We start from the raw sequence: 15,488 nt of genomic DNA, 5'->3' as shown, positions 1-15,488 counted from the left end.
ACTTATACTCTTACTCCTCAATTTACATTATTGCAAAACACTCTAGAATCATCTACAACAGGCCTGGGCAAACTTTTTGGCTGAAGGGCCACATTAGGAATTCAAAAAGAAGGCGGGCCGCACGTAAAATACTATTTTTAGATGTATATTATTTGTTATCATGAAGAAGAAATATCACATAAAATAAATTATTCTCTAACAACCAAGAATTTAATGAGATGAATGGAACTGTTTTACATCTTTTAACATTTTTTTTAATTTCGGGTGTTAATTTTGTAGTTGAGATTCTTAAAACTGCTTGTAAATATGCTTGATCGTAAAGAATTTTTATTTAGATTCATGATGGAAAATGTTTGTTCACATATGTAAGTTGATCCAAAAATAATCAACATTTTTCGGGCAAAATCTTTTAAGTTCGTCGAATTTGTCAGAATTAAGAGTATTGTAAAATTTACAGATTTCCTCACGACGGTGCAATTCCCTTAAATCGGTATTACACTGCAGATCTATAATCTGAAGTTGTAGTTCACTCGCTGAACTATCAATTTCTATTAAAAATTGGTCGCGCACTATTGCCAAACTTGTCTCAATTTTTTGGAAGTCGCCAAATCTTCGTGAAAAGTCGTCATTCAAAGCGTTGATAATTTCGCAATATTTTGCAAATTTATTTTCTGGAATCTTCAGCAACTTCAAGGTTGAAAAGTGGTCTACCTTGTTAATCAATAAATGTCGAAGGAACAACTGGAGTTTTAATTGAAATCCATTCAAACTTTTTACCATATCATGGGCGTATAAATTTTTCCCTTGTAATACGGTGTTGAAAGTATTTAAGTGTGTCACGATGTCCAGGGTAAACGCAAAATCACAAATCCAGTTATTATCAGTTAATTCGTTAAAGTCCATAATATTTTTCAGTTTTAAAAATAGAACGATGTCATCTTTAAGATCCCATACCCGCCGAAGAACTTTTCCTAAGCTAAGCTATCGAATTTGGCTATGATAAGGAATATCTGTGTACTTGGATTCAATATCTTGAAGAAAATTAACGAATTGTCTGTGTTTCAGGCCCCCTCGATCATATTAAATTTACTAGTTTAATAATACAAGATGTAACATGTTCAACTTTTAACACATTTTTACATAATACTTGTCGATGTAGAATACAATGAATTGTAATTAAATTATAATCGGGATAATTTTCACAAATTTTATCCCGAATTTTCTTTAACGCTCCAACATTTTTACCTGTCAAACTTGGTGCTCCATCAGTTGTTACGCTTACCATTTTGTTCCATTGTAAATTATACCTTGTTAAGCATTTTCCAAATATATCAACTCCCGTTGTTTGATCTTTAAGAGATTCCATTGAAAGAAGCTTTTCATTAATTTCAAAATTAGAGGTACATCCACGTATGAAAATTAATAACTGTGCAGTATTCTTTTGGTCGAGAGCTATCGAGTACCATGTTATGGATTCTAATACTGATAATAATTGCTCATTCAAATTTGTATCGATACATTCGGTTCGCCGATATAAACTTATATTTCAAATTTGTGTTTAATGTCAGGACATATAATTCCACAAGCTTCAGTCATACATTCTTTAATATAGTCTCCATCAGAAAAAGGCTCGTTGCTTTTTGCAATTATATGAGAAATAACAAAACTTGCCTATACAGTAGCTTCTTGTTCCTTAGTTAGCCGCGATGCATTTCATGATGTTACAACAGATGCTCAAAGGTTCCACCATGAGACACGATGCATGCATGAGACACGATGCAGCATGGATTGGCGGACACGGTTGAACACACCTGGAGTTTCTTTGATAGTAGCAGCAGCACAGACGAGTCTTGCCACGAGATCCATTTCCATCTCCACACATTTTGTTGTCTAGATAAATTTTGAATTAATCCATCAGTTTCCTTTCTCGCTTCCGGAGTTAAATTGGCACCATTTCCGGAATATTTAGTAGTGAAATGTCTTAATATTGTACTCTTTCAGCACTGAGACACTCTCCCGGCAGATGAGACAAATAGTCTCGTTATTTATGTTAGCAAAAAAATATTTTGTGTTCCACTCTTCATTGAAAACACGATGCTCTTGTTGAATTTTTCGTTTTTTATTCATTTTTAAAAGGGCGTAACTATTATTTTTATCGCTACTGGCACCAAGATGATAACCGAAGATAACGCAAAAAAACTAACTGCGAGATGACCGTCAGAGAAAACAGATTGGAACTGCGGCCGGTCAGCAGTTCTATCCTATTACTGCGCCACCGCAGCAAAGCCGTTGTCGTCATCACTGGTTGTCTGTACCGTAGTTTCGCGCGGTTAGTTTTATAATCGCAAATTATACCGTTATAAAAGCGCCCATTGGCTCGCTCCGGTTCGCGCACAATTTCAAATTCTATCTCAATTTCAACAATACAGAGATGATAAAACAATTTACAAGTCGACAAATTCTATAATGTATTACATATACAAATTTATTTTTCAAAAAGGCGTCGCAAAAGGCATAAAATAAGTAAATTTTTTTCGAAAATACAATTAAAGCTCGCGGGCCGCAAAAAAATGTGCGGCGGACCGCATGCGGCCCGCGGGCCATAGTTTGCCCGGGCCTGATCTACAATGTTCTACCACACACAGGAGTCTTCTACACCTTTCTGGAAAGTGTGAATAAACTGGGAAAAAACATTATTTTATTAAAACCATTTTATTTATTTATTATCTAATTGTTTTTTTTTCCCCCTCTCCAGTGCAGCAAATGGTTGTGGCTTTTTTGCACTATATGGCAAATACTATCACTGTTATATTATTTATCATAAATATTATCATTATAAACATTATTATTATTTATATACTATTATTTTATTAAAGTTAACTACCATCATATAAAAATGACAAAAAAGTAGATAAGATGGTAATACTTAGCAAACTCAAACAGCTCATGAGAAAATCAATTTAAATCTATATTTTAAAAATTCATATATCTAAAGGCAATACCATAATTTTAAATTATTCTATATTTTGATTTTTTTAATGGCAGATTTTATTCATTGGGTTCAAGATTATCATTGAAATCACTTCTGCTTTTTCCTAAAATGCCAACACTGAAAAAGAAAAATTATTTTATGAAAACCATTATATTTTTTTTTTAATAAGTCTAAATATTCATAAATATATTTAAGAGATTAAGTTACATTGCTGTACAAACTATATAAATATACAGTAAAAAAAAATTTTTTCAAACAACTGTACATACTGTAAACCATTGATTTTAGAGACTAGGGAGAGGAAGGAGTGTCTGTTATTGCTGAATGTTGATTAAATCGAAAGTTTTTTCCATAACTATTTTTATCTCACATAACTAACAATTTAAGCAGTTACTGTGTGTGTGTGTGTGTGTGTGGGTGTGTGGGTGGTGCAACATATACAGGGTGTCTCAAAAATATTGGTACAAACGTTTAGGGGAGGTGGGTAACATTTAAAGGAAAGTGAATCACATAGGAACCCATAATCAGAAACGTCACGGGAAAGTAGTAGCAGAGGCACAAGAAGCAGAAATGATACAAGACAGTAATTAGTGGCAAACATTTATTTCACATAATATTAACAATGGAGTACGAGATGGATGCATTTCATGATGTTACAACAGATGCTCAAAGGTTCCACCATGAGACACGATGCATGCATGAGACACGATGCAGCATGGATTGGCGGACACGGTTGAACACACCTGGAGTTTCTTTGATAGTAGCAGCAGCACAGACGAGTCTTGCCACGAGATCCATTTCCATCTCCACAGGCGATTCATAAATGATAGATTTGAGGGGCCCCCCACAGAAAGAAATCAAGGCTCGATAAATCAGGTGAGCGTGGGGGGCCAGGCAACGGGTCCACAACGGCCAATCCATTTATGCCCAAAACGCCTGTTCAAATGGTCACGAACACACTTTCCATAATGGGCAGGTGCCCCGTCATGTTGAAACCAAACGTTGCGTCTCACATTTGCTGGAATATCATCAAGTAACCTTGGTAGAACTTTTTCAAGAAAGATCCGATATTTAGCGGAGTTTGTGCGGGATGGTAACAGGTATGGGCCGACTAAGTAGTCACCGACAATACCTGCCCACACATTTATTGCGAAGCAATGTTGTGCCACATGGGGGCCCACACAAGCATTGCGCTGATTGAATAAGCCTTCCCGAGTGAAATAAGCCTCATCTGTAACCAAAACATAGGCTGGAAAATTCAAGTAGTCTTGAACACTTTCTTGGAGAAACCACTGCGCAAAAGCCACATGTGCAGGATGATCTTGGGGGAGCGGTAACTGAACCCTTTGGAGATGAAAGGGGTGTAAGGAATCATCGTGCCAGACATGCTGTACACTGCAACGAGACACTCCTAAGGCAGAGGCAACGGCACGTGTGCTGGTAGTAGGATTATTCTGGACGGCATTCAACACACTTTCTACCATAGTCGAACGTGGTCTGCCCGCACTACTCCTGTTACCTCTAAATGACCCATAATCGCACAAATTTTGATGCAAACAAACGGTGGTCCGGTACATGTCTGTCTGGGAAGCGTTCTCCATAAATTCGTTGAGCGGCTCGTCCATTGCCCTCTGCTAATCCATACATTAGGTGCATGTCTGACAGCTCACAGTTCGTATATTGATGCATGCTCTTCATGCGGCGACTACTGCTGGAATGAGTAAACCAGAAATTTTCCCTCTCGTGAACTGATGAACAGCGCCGTGTACGGTGATGTTTCCAATTATGGGTTCCTATGCGAATCACATTCCTTTAGATGTTACCTACCTCCCCTAAATGTTTGTACCAATATTTTTGAAACACCCTGTATTGTTTGAATAAAATGAGCAAAAGTGACATGAGTGACATACATGGAGATATAGACAGAAAACGATACAAAAGTATATATTTAAGGTTGAAGTAATATACAGAGAGAAAAAGTTGAAAGTGTAAAGAACACAAGGTGCCAAAACTAGTAGGGGGAAAAAAAATTTAGAAATAAAGTTTTAAAGGTGGACGATAGGGAAAGAATGTGAAAAACCTAAATGATATGAAATTAAAAGATGAATTAATAAGCCAATTTATTAATTCATCTTTTAATTTCTTTCCTTTCCTTCTAATAAACCAATTAGAAGGAAAGAAGCTATAAGGGAAAAAATGATTAATTAATTGTGAAAGAATAGCAAGCATCAAATAGAAGGTGGGAAAATAATTTGAAGTTATAAAAGCTTAATTTAAGGGAAAGATATTTGAAATATTTGATGCATGCCATTAAAGACTGATACACATAATGCAGGTATTTCATCAGGGGACTACACCTAATCATGTATCAATAAACTGCATTTCTATGCTTACGCATAGTTAAGGAAGAAAAATATTAAAGGGAAATTCTAAATAGAGTGAATGCAAAAAAAAAAAAAAATTTTTACTAAAAAGGAGTGTGAAAGTGGTAGACTGCCCTACCTACTTTTATGGAAGATTTTACTAATTTCACCCACCTTTTTAGTAAAACAATTTTTTTTGTTTTTGCATGCACTCTAGAGTTTCCGTTTAATATTTTTGTTCCATAACCACACGGAAGCATAGAAATACAGTTTATTGATACATGATCAGCTTTAGTCCCCCAATGAAATACCTGCATTATGTATCAATCTTTTATAGCATGCATCAAATTTTTTAACCTTTATTTTTCTTTCCCTTATATTTAAGTTTTTAAAAAATCAAATTATAGCTTCTTTCCTTCTAATTGGCTTATTAATTCAGATTTTAAATTTGTATAATTGGTTGTATCATTTAGGTTTTTCACATTCTTTCCCTATCGTCCACCTTTAATACTTCTCTTTCCTACTAGTTTTGGCACTTTGTGTTCTTTATACTTCCATCTGTTAGCTCTTTTTCTCTCTCTTTATTAATTTCAACCTTAAATATATATACAGGGTGCAGAGAAACTCTACCGACAAATATGAGCAGGCGATAGATGGTACCAAAAGAAACATTTTTTGTCAAGTAAACATAGTTCATAAATGAGTCATTATGGCAGCAGAAGCTATTAAAGGGTTGTAAAAATCAGAACACATTCAGTAATTTAATATCGTTTAATGTATAAAAACATATACATTTTATACATGTATACAAACGTTTAATGTATACAAAGTCAAGTGGACCCAATTTCGGCGAAGTCTGGACAGTCTGTGACAGCCAAATCCTCTGCTTGCACCTTCATGATGGTGGGACTGTTAGTAATCCTGGGTATAAACCTCCATGCACAAGTACATGGTGGGTGACCACCCAGTTGTGAACCAATGTAAGCAGGGGTCGAGGTGCGGCGGCCACACCACATGGAGGAATGGTGCCGCTCTATGTTACCAGGCAGTACTAGGTGGTAGTGACTCTCATCAACCGGTGCAATACCACCACTACTTTGCTTACAGGAGGCTTGAAGTTGTGGTACCCATGTTTAGTCTCTAGAGCTAAGTTCCAGTCAACATTTCCCCATCTCTTCCATCATGCAGTATGATTGATGACTTTTGAGGTTATGATGAACATCGTGGCGAGATCCAATATTCCTTACATTTCGAGGGTACAGCTTTAAAACGGTGTTTGCAGGCCGGCCGCTAGTTAGTACACCGGACCAAACCTACTGGTAACTCCCTAGGAGGCTCCCGAATCAGCTAGTGTATAATCTTGCTACCTCTACTCTGCCAGATAGTGACTGGAGGGAGTCCGAGTAGTGTGTATGCGGGGAGGCCACGTTATGTCAAGGATCTGGGTATATTCTTACCATGTGTACGCCATATCAAAAAATTTCTTTACTTCATACAGCATGTCTCACACACTTTTTCTTACTATTGAATACACCATGAATTGTCAAACTAATAGAGCAAGCTTATCTGTGAAAAGATCTAAACCTCCCAAGCACTTCCTAATTCATTTCACAAATATACGTGGTCTCAATTCTTATCTCAACGATGTCCATTTCCACTTGCAGTCTGCCAAACCCCATGTACTTTTTCCTGACAGAATCTCAGTTATCGGTTGATTCAACTACTGCTCATCTCAGATGCCTCAAAGGTGGTACTCGTGCATATGTCCGTTCTGATATAAGAGACTTGGTAATTTGGAATCTCCTCTCTTTGATCTTCTCTGGCTTAAAATCTCTCTACCCCATTCTATCAAATTCAGCTGTTGTCTCTACCATTCTCCCAACTCCACTAATCACTTGGAGCTCTTTGAGTTCCTCTCTTTGCAACTTGACTTTCTCCTGTCAAACTTTCCTAACAGTGAGGTAATTTTCCTTGGTGATTTTAATGTTCACAACTCCAGCTGGCTTCCGTTTTCTAGTCACACCGACCCAGCTGGTCAAGATGCTGAGGCTTTTGCAATTACTAATGATCTTGCACAGATTCTTCATTTACCTAAAAGACTACCAGACAATCCTAATCATACAGCCAACACGCTTGATCTTTTTCTCACAAACAACCCTTCTAAGTATACGGTCGAAGTGAGAAGTCCTTTAGGCACTTCAGATCACAACTTGGTGATTGTCTCTTCTCCAATGGAACCTTTTTCATATGGCTATTCCCAACCTCGTGTTGTTAGGCATTACAAGAATGCAAAATGGGATGACCTGCGAGACTTCTTTCTTCTTTTTCTTGGTCAGATTACTGTTCCAAAACTTCTGATGTCAACATTTGCTCAGATCGTGTCAGTGAAATTATTCTTGCAGGAATGGAATCCTTTATCCCACATTCCACTTTAAAATCTCATCCTTTATCTAAACCTTGGTTTTCCAATAAATGTGCTAAGGCTGTTCAAGAGAAGAATGTTGCATATTGTAATTGGCTTGTTTCTAATTCTTCAGTTTCATTTTCTGCCTACACCAAAGCTCGCAACAATCATTAATCAGTCCAAACTAGAGTTTGAACAGGCTAAGAGTAGAAAACTTGCTTCTTGCCCTAATGGTAGCCGAGCATTCTGGTCTCTTGCCAAAGCAATTGGCCGTAACTTTTGCTCATCTCTGCTCCAAACCAGATGGTTCTGTTGTCACTTCAGCCAAGGATAAAGCTGACCTTATGTGACATCAAAAACAAAAACCTAATCTAAATGATGAATTGCAGAATAGATTAAAATTTGGAATGGTAATTACATATTTACAGTTCCTCAGATACTGATCATATTTAATGATTGGTATCTGAGGAACATGAATAATAACACAAGCAAAATAAGACAGAGAAATGGCCACAAAATATGAGAAGTAGGATTATAACAAGAAACACCAGCAACTAAATATGAAAATTGATTTTTATGTATTAAAAATCCTGAATACAATATAGTAGATCTAATATATTTATTTCTGATAAATATAAAATTCATTGCTATTCAACTTACCATTTTAATTTTTTTTCTAAAGCTGCTCCTAGTTCAAACATATTCCATTGTAAGACATTAGATGCTATTGTTACTTCTTCAAATTTACCTTCACTTTCCTCTATCAACTGTTTTGGCATTCTGAAATAACCTTTTTTTATAGTAGTTCTTTAAGAAGGATGTTATATTTGGAGTAAGAACTCATTTAGAAGATATTTTCAGTATTAAAGTGACTAACAAAATAACATTTATGCAAACTTGAAACTTTACATAATTGATCAAATTGTATAAATTTTAAATGATTGAAGAAAGCTCTGTCTACACACTAATATGTTTTATTACTGTGAATAGAAACTTTGAATAAAAAAATAAATATCCAACTTATAAAATTAATTGTCAGTACTGTTTAGCAAGCGACAAAATTCAAACTGGACTGGAATGTTTTTGGTATGTACAATAAAGAAAATAAATCCCTTTAGACTCTGTTGAATGATGAAAATGCAACTTAATAATAAAACTACCAATTAAATAGAAATAAACTAACAGTGTTATTTTGTTCAATTTTTCAATTTGTTATATTGGCTATTGAAAATTGGCACATGATTAAAATATTGAATTAAAAAAAAAAAAAAAAAAAAAAAAGCAGTCCTGAAAAAAAAAAAATAAATAAAATAATAATAATAACAGTGGCAAATTATGCAAATAAGCAAGATTAGACAGTAGAGAGCACAGCAAAAAAAAAAAAAAACCTACCCACCACATCTGTCCATCCCCACTGGTAATTTATCTAATGCTTGTTTAAATTTATTCAAGCTACCCACTTCTACAACACCAGATGGAAGTTTATTCTGACAATCAATTACTCTCTGGTTGAAAGCAAATTTTTGAACATCTCTCCTGCTGCTGTTGTTGTTGTTTGGTTTTTAGGAGCATTTGCAACTAAGGCCATATTGCTCCGATCTCTCCTGCACCCATCCATATTTGAACCAAAATTTAAATCCCCATATGTGTGTTGTCTGAGAAGAGTGAGGATGCCATCAGCATTTTGTTTATTCAATCCATTTAAAGCCTTACACACTTGAACCAGGTCTTCTTGAAGATGTCTGTTTCCAAGTGCTGCAACTTGCAGACCGAAGCCTTCCAACGTCAGGAATATGCTTTTGTGTCCTTGACTAATCTGTTGCTCTTCTTTGCACTCAATGATATTGTATGCAGTATTCATGATGTGACCTAACCATTGCTATATACAATAGGATAATCATCTCATTGTCTCTGGTGGAAAAATTCTGTATATCATTGACAGAACCCGATGAGCTGTCCTAGTAGGTTGTCTGCATTGTTCAGACAACTTAATGTTGAACTATACAATTACCTCTAAGTCTCTTTTGTTCTTGACCACCTTGAATGTGGTACCACTCAAATGGTATCTTGTTCTGGAATTACAATTGCCCATATACAGTACTTTGCATTTATCAATGTTAAACTTTAATTACCACTTCTCAACCCATCTGCCTAATTTTCTAGGTCTAATCACAACAGTATGCCTTGATTCCTGTCATTAACCACGATGCCACTATATCATCTGCAAACTTAGAAAATAAGCTTTGATATGCCATTTGCAATATCCTTAATAAATACTGAAAGCAGTAAGGGACTCAGTACTGAACATGAAGGACACCACTAATAATATTAATATAAAAACAGTTGGGGGTCCATTAATAACTACTCTTTCTTCTGCACTCAATCATCCCTTTATTCACAGCAGTAACTTGCTTCTAAGCCAACACTACTACAATTTGTACAGCAGTTGTTTATGTGGAACATGTCAAAAGCTTTACTGAAGTCTAAATATATGTCAAAATTATTTTTTGAAATATTATAATATAGCAAAAAATAATATTCATAATTATGACTAAAGGTATGCTTACCTCTTTTGCTGCTTCTTTTAAGAAGCAGCAAAAGAGGTAAGATCCATCTTTTAGATGGATCTTACCTTCTTTTAGATCCATCAGCCCCACGTACCTTATTTCCTTCAGCTCCAACAATCTCTTCCACTTTTTTTTCAGTTATCATAAAATCATTCAGATCAACATGTCATTCATATCCCATCCAGTCATGTTATTCATATAGTAGGCAATTGTTGTTTTGTTACTTTCATTTCAGTGTTAACACAAGCAAGACATTCTTTGTTACTCATGTAAAAGGACTGATATAATAATCAATTAATGATAATTACAAATATGACTGTCGCCACAACTATTTTAGAAAATAAGTACACAATTTTTATCACCAAACTAATACAGTAATTAAGGTCATGCTAGGTAAGATGCAATTTTGCTACCTGAGTACCAATATATCTTAACAATTAAAATAAACTAAAATCATAAAATTAAAATCAAACTAACTGGCAACCACCTACAGTAGTGCAAACTCAACTCTTCCACTAAAGGAGATACACCTACCAAATGGGTACTATCCACAATAAATAAAAGACTGAGACCCCACAAGGGTTACTTTCAGGGCACACAAGTTGTTATGAATTTCAAAAGGATTGTATTTCAGTTTGACTACTATTGCAAAAAAAAAAAAAAAAAAAATCAATGGAAGTATCTATATGATCCAGGCACAAGACAGAGAGTAATAAACAAAGTAAACTTAAAAATACAAATGTAACACATGTGCCATGTCCACTGCCATAACAAAATGGAAATTTTTACATCAACAGGTTTAAACTTAAATGCAAATATGCAAATTAACCTCAAAAACCAAATCACAATAGACAGGGCTAAGATAAATAATTCATTGTAATAAAATTCATTAAGGCAAATCAAAGGACAAATAAAATAATGAAGGAAAAGATGGCAATGGCTGTCGCACACATTCAAAATGAAAAAATAGAGTGAGACAAGAAGATACACAGAAATAAACTGGGGAAGGAGGGGAGGAACACAAAAAATTCAACAGACAACATTACACTCATATCAAAAGTAACCTAATTACAATAATTATCAAGACTTACAATGCATATCAAAAGAACAGACAGGATGGGGGAGAAATAATGTTCTTAGTTAAGAAGCATATAAAAACTTAGGCAGTGCATCCAGTGGACATGGCTGGTCAGTGCTATGCTCAGTTACTATGGTACATAAGTTAGTAATGACATAAGCACTGGGAAAACAAAAATGACAACTGGATTGAATTATAGGCATAATGACCTGTGATGAATATAATGAACAACTGTACAGATAGAGTAGGCCAATAAATCAGAACGTCTTTTAACGGGAAAATTTAACTCTCCTGACAATGACTGTAACCTGTGAGCTTCTCGCTCAGTACAAAGGCTTCTGTGGATTTATTGGACGACTGTTTTCTATGACAGCAAGTTAGAGAGGTAATGAGAGAAAGCAATACTATTGATTTGATTATCAGCAGCAAAACAGGTATTAAGAATCTGCAGACAAAAACCCACTAGGTGGCAGAACATAGTGTATTGATTTGAAATTTACTTAAAGATATAACTTGTAAAGGATAAGATCCATCTTTTAGATGGATCTTACCCTTTACAAGTTATATCTTTAAGGGCTTTTGTAAAGGTGACTACAGTGGTCTCAGATTTTAAATTCTGAGCAGTGGGACCAACTGATGATGATATTAACAGCAAATTCTAAATGGGAAGAGATAATCATAGAAGCTATCAGGCTTTTTATACCAAATAAGTGATACTGTTCAAGTTTTAGACTTAATGGATATCAGATGAACTGATTAGACTTGTTGCAGTGAAGAATAATCTGCATAGGATGCATATAAATTATCAAGTGGCACAGAAGCTTAAAGTAGATATAAACTAGTCTGCAATCAATTCACAAAGGAGATTAGACAAGCTAAGGGGTGGATAAAGCGATGGCTGAGTGGAAGAAGACAAAAGACTTTTTTTTTCAATCAGCACTGCTCTTCTTGTACTAATGTTATTAATGGACTACCCCACAGTTCAGTGCTGGGCCCATCCTTGTTTTCTACATTCATTAATGAAGCCATATCAGGCTTAATGTCTAAGTTTACAGCTAATATGAAGTTTGGTAAGAAGTTTGTGCCAGTAATAATGGTATGCTACTGCAATGAGACCTAGAAAAATAGACAGATGGGCTCAGAAGTGACAACTGAAGTTTAATATTGACAAATGTAAAGTACTGCACATGGGTAGCAGTAAACACAGATTAATGAACCAACTGTGTGGTACTACACCCAGGGTAATGGAGAAAGAAAAAGACCCGGAGTGAAATCAGATATGAATTCCTCTGAGCAATGCGAACAGGTTGCTGCAAAAGCTGATGGTTTTTTTTCAATGATATACAGGAATTTTTTCCAGCAGGGATAAGGAAGTGATTATCTCATTTCATAAGGCAATGGTTATCTTCAGTACTGTATAAAAGTCTGGAGGCCTCTCTTTAGGAAGAATGTGGATCTAATGGAACAAATGCAGAGAAGAGCAAGGAGATTACTGATTTAAATAAAAGCATGCTCTTACCAGGAAAGGCTTCAGTTCTGCAAACTGCATCATCTGGAGAGCAGGAACATACAATGAAATCTGATTGAGGTATTGTTGAAGGCTTTGAAGGGATTGAGTAAGCCAATGTGGATAGAATATTTCCTCTTGCTCAGACTACATACATGAAGGGCCATAAATTCAAATTAAGGAAGGAAGGAAGGAAGAATGTTGTTGTTTGGTTTTTAGGAGCATTAGCAACTAAGGCCATATTGCTCCAGGATATGCGGTGGTCATTTCCTGACCTTTCCGCATCCTCCGTATTTGGTGGTGACGGGCTTGAACCCCGGTCTAATCAAGAAGCGTGTGCTACGCACTGCTGCTCCTTCCCACCTGGCTACGAAGGCGCCAAGGAAGGAAGGATAGTTGCAGGATAGATTGTGTGGAAATTTGCCTTCAGCCAGTGGGTAGTTGATTATTGGAACAAACTTTCAGCTGGTGTTGTAGAAGTGGGTAGTTTGAATAAATTCAAGGAAAAACTTGATAAACTATTAGCCATGACATGGGAAATTTTTTTTTTTTTTTTGTTGATGGTATATTAGTTTGCTTTCTTGCATCATTGCCACTGGTAACACTAAAATTCGGAGTTGCAGCAAAAGTACAAATTGGGCCAATACTGATATATTTTTTTTTATAGGATTGTATTTGGAAAACCTAACACATACAGGTATTTTAAAAATATCAAAACTTGATTGAATCCAGCAGTAGATTATATTTTCCAAAAAACTGAAAGATAATGCTCTGAGTAATGTGGAAGAGTTGACTGTATCTGTATCATTTAACTGATACAGATAAAGCAACTAATAAATTTTCTAAATGCATATAGCATTGAGAGTTACTTGAAAGCATATTATAATTGATATTTGTCATGCCTTTTTAGGAATACATAAGAATAACAAATACATGAGTATTTTTTTTTCTTCTGTGAATAGTTTCCACATGAATATCCAACTTAATTTTATTATAATTTATCTCTGTTATGCTAAGAAACAAATAATTCCTAAACAAATTCTTACCTGTCAATAAAGGACTGATCATCAGGTGGATTCATAGAAAATGATAAAAGTGGCGAATTTTTTCTGAAAGGTAATGAAAAAAAATAGTCAACATGTATTCCCAAATATGACACAGCAAAAAGATATATATTTCATAATTTAACAAGAATATTTTTGAGATATGTACTCTATTTGTAGTAACACAATTTTTGCGTAGCATTACATATTGCTACAAAAATGTAGCAATTTGAAAGCTCGTGTACCATTACAAATTTTTAATGCTACACAAGTGTTACAAAAAAAATGTACAAACATTCTGTATGAATATCGCATGAAACCAGACTAGGGTGTCTGAAATTCAGTGTGTAATGCAACATCTAAAGTACAAGGATATTTCTGTCAGTCTCAAAATGGATTTCATTCAGAACATTTGAGCTGGTTTAAAAATAAAATCACTAAAAAGAAATTATCATTTTTAAGCCCATCTAATGCTTAGTAGAATTCTAAGTACCCTTCACTCATTATAAAATTCAATGAACAAAGGTAAAAAAAAAAAAAAAAAAAAAATGAACAAAATAGTATCCCAAAAATTATTTACTTATTACCACATGTAAATATATCCATACATAGCTTTGAGTTCTTGATATTTCTGAGTGAGAAAATTGTGAAAACATGCCATTATTTGTTTACTGTTTCTGTAAACATAATTCATTTTCTCTGTGCTAGCAGGATTTAAACCACCTACTTTTATACACTGCTCAAAGCAGAAGAAACTTTGCCTTTGCAACAAGTACGCTACTTTAAAACAAATGGCAGCATCAAATGGTTTTTTGTCTGCTTTTCCTATCATTTATTTAAAAAAAAGATTGTTGAGTTCTGTAAGAGGTTATCATAGCAGCATCCCATCTTTTAAATAAATGACAGATTAACCAGCTGTTCAAAAGAAGTGCAAAGCTTGTGTTGTTGTTGTTTTGGTTTTTAGGTTTGTTTGTTATTTGGTTTTTAGGAACATTAGCAACTAAGGCCATATTGCTCCAGGGATATGCGGTGGTCATTCCCTGACCCTTCTGCATCCTCCGTATTCAGTGGTCATGGGCTCTAACCCCAGTCTAATCAAGAAGCGTGTGCTACGCACTGCTGCTCCTGCCCACCTGGCTACAGAGGCGCCTGGTTTTTAGGTGTATCAGCAACTTAAGGTATATTTTGCCTTATGTACTATGTCTGTATAAGCAAGTGTGTGTGTTCACTGGCTAATCTAAATGTTGGTGCTGTATGGAGAACCTGAAACAACTCATGAAAAAAAAAAAAAAAAAAAAAAAACCACTCCACCTGGCTGAAATCGGTGAAAAACAGCCTCAACTGAAGAGGCCTATAGAATATATGATGTGATTTGAGCCGAGACCTCTCCAAATAAGTGACAGTAATTTTATAATAAAACCATACTGCACGTTTAACAAATATATATATAAGTATATGTAAGAATAGATAAGTATGATAAAAAGTTTGCATAGATGGAGGTGAAAAGTACACAAAGTAAGGAAAGTAGAAAAAA

At 35.1% G+C, this 15,488-nt stretch overlaps 1 protein-coding gene across 1 annotated transcript in view; it reads right to left on the bottom strand.

Moving 5' to 3' along the window:
* Window positions 1–3,040: 3,040 nt before the first annotated feature.
* LOC150088402 (protein phosphatase 1 regulatory subunit 36-like) overlaps window positions 3,041–15,488 on the bottom strand; it is a 189,208-nt gene continuing 176,760 nt past the window's right edge. The window contains exons 10-12 of the mRNA XM_090370147.1: window positions 13,958–14,020; window positions 8,420–8,539; window positions 3,041–3,109 (exon numbers count right to left, since the gene is read on the bottom strand). Coding sequence (XP_090226273.1) covers window positions 3,049–3,109; window positions 8,420–8,539; window positions 13,958–14,020 — 244 coding nt within the window. The 3' untranslated portion in view covers window positions 3,041–3,048. The remainder of the gene's footprint in view (window positions 3,110–8,419; window positions 8,540–13,957; window positions 14,021–15,488) is intronic.

This window comes from Mastigoproctus giganteus, chromosome 3 (genome assembly GCF_048544385.1).
Source record: "Mastigoproctus giganteus isolate SK-2022 chromosome 3, ASM4854438v1, whole genome shotgun sequence".
NCBI classification, from domain to species: domain Eukaryota; kingdom Metazoa; phylum Arthropoda; class Arachnida; order Uropygi; family Thelyphonidae; genus Mastigoproctus; species Mastigoproctus giganteus.
Note: the sequence above shows the minus strand (reverse complement) of the source record. Positions and strands in the feature narration are given on the sequence as shown.